General features: G+C 49.0%; 1 protein-coding gene across 1 annotated transcript in view; it reads left to right on the top strand.

The window, feature by feature from the left end:
- Positions 1 to 355, top strand: part of adcy2a (adenylate cyclase 2a) — a gene marked incomplete at its 3' end in the record, with an annotated part of 60,119 nt that extends 59,764 nt beyond the window's left edge. The window contains exon 25 of the mRNA XM_079741652.1: positions 203 to 355. Coding sequence (XP_079597778.1) covers positions 203 to 355 — 153 coding nt within the window. The remainder of the gene's footprint in view (positions 1 to 202) is intronic.
- Between the last annotated feature and the right edge of the window lie 398 nt (positions 356 to 753).

Below are 753 nucleotides of genomic sequence, written 5' to 3'. Positions count from 1 at the left end.
TCTCACTGTGTTCTTCTCTCCCTCCCTCTCTGTCCTTCTCCCTCTCTCTCTCTCTCTCTCCCCCTCTCACTCTGTCCTTCTCTCTCTCTCTCCCTATCTGTCCTTCCATCTGTCCCTCTTTTCCGCTCTCTCTCTCTGTCCTTCGCTCTCTCCTCTCTCTCCCTCTCTCTCTCCCCCTCTCTCTTTCTCTCTCTCTCTCTAGGTGACTGAGGAGACCAGCCGTATCCTCCTCACGCTGGGCTACATGTGCTCCTGTCGCGGCATCATCAACGTCAAGGGCAAAGGCGAGCTCAAGACCTACTTCGTCCACACGGAGATGACTCGCTCGCTCTCCCAGGGGAACGTCATGCCATGAGACGCCGACCAGGAAAGATTGACTCGGTTTCGACACAAAACGATTCAGTTATTTATTCACTTTTTATTTTTCGGGGGTACCGCTTTTTTTTTCACGGCCAATGGGAAACGGCGAGGACAGCAGACGCTACGCGGATGGACCTTGACTACCTTTTTTTTGTTCTGCGACAAACATCTGACTTTTAGAGGGAAGAACTTAAAAAATGTATCTTAATAAACATCCATCGTCGGAACAATACATACAGCCCAACGTATGGACGCCAATGACACCGCTGTAGTTGTTATTTTGTCATGCATAGAAGTGTAGGTGTACTGTGTACAGCAGGAAGACAAGCTAAAAGAAGGACTGGACTCAAACGAGTATACAACAAGATGGAAGACCGATATACGATTGCACAC

This window comes from Pollachius pollachius (assembly GCF_949987615.1).
Source record: "Pollachius pollachius genome assembly, chromosome: 1".
Classification (NCBI taxonomy): domain Eukaryota; kingdom Metazoa; phylum Chordata; class Actinopteri; order Gadiformes; family Gadidae; genus Pollachius; species Pollachius pollachius.
The sequence above is the reverse complement of the archived record's forward strand: the minus strand, read 5'-3'. Positions and strand labels throughout refer to the sequence as shown.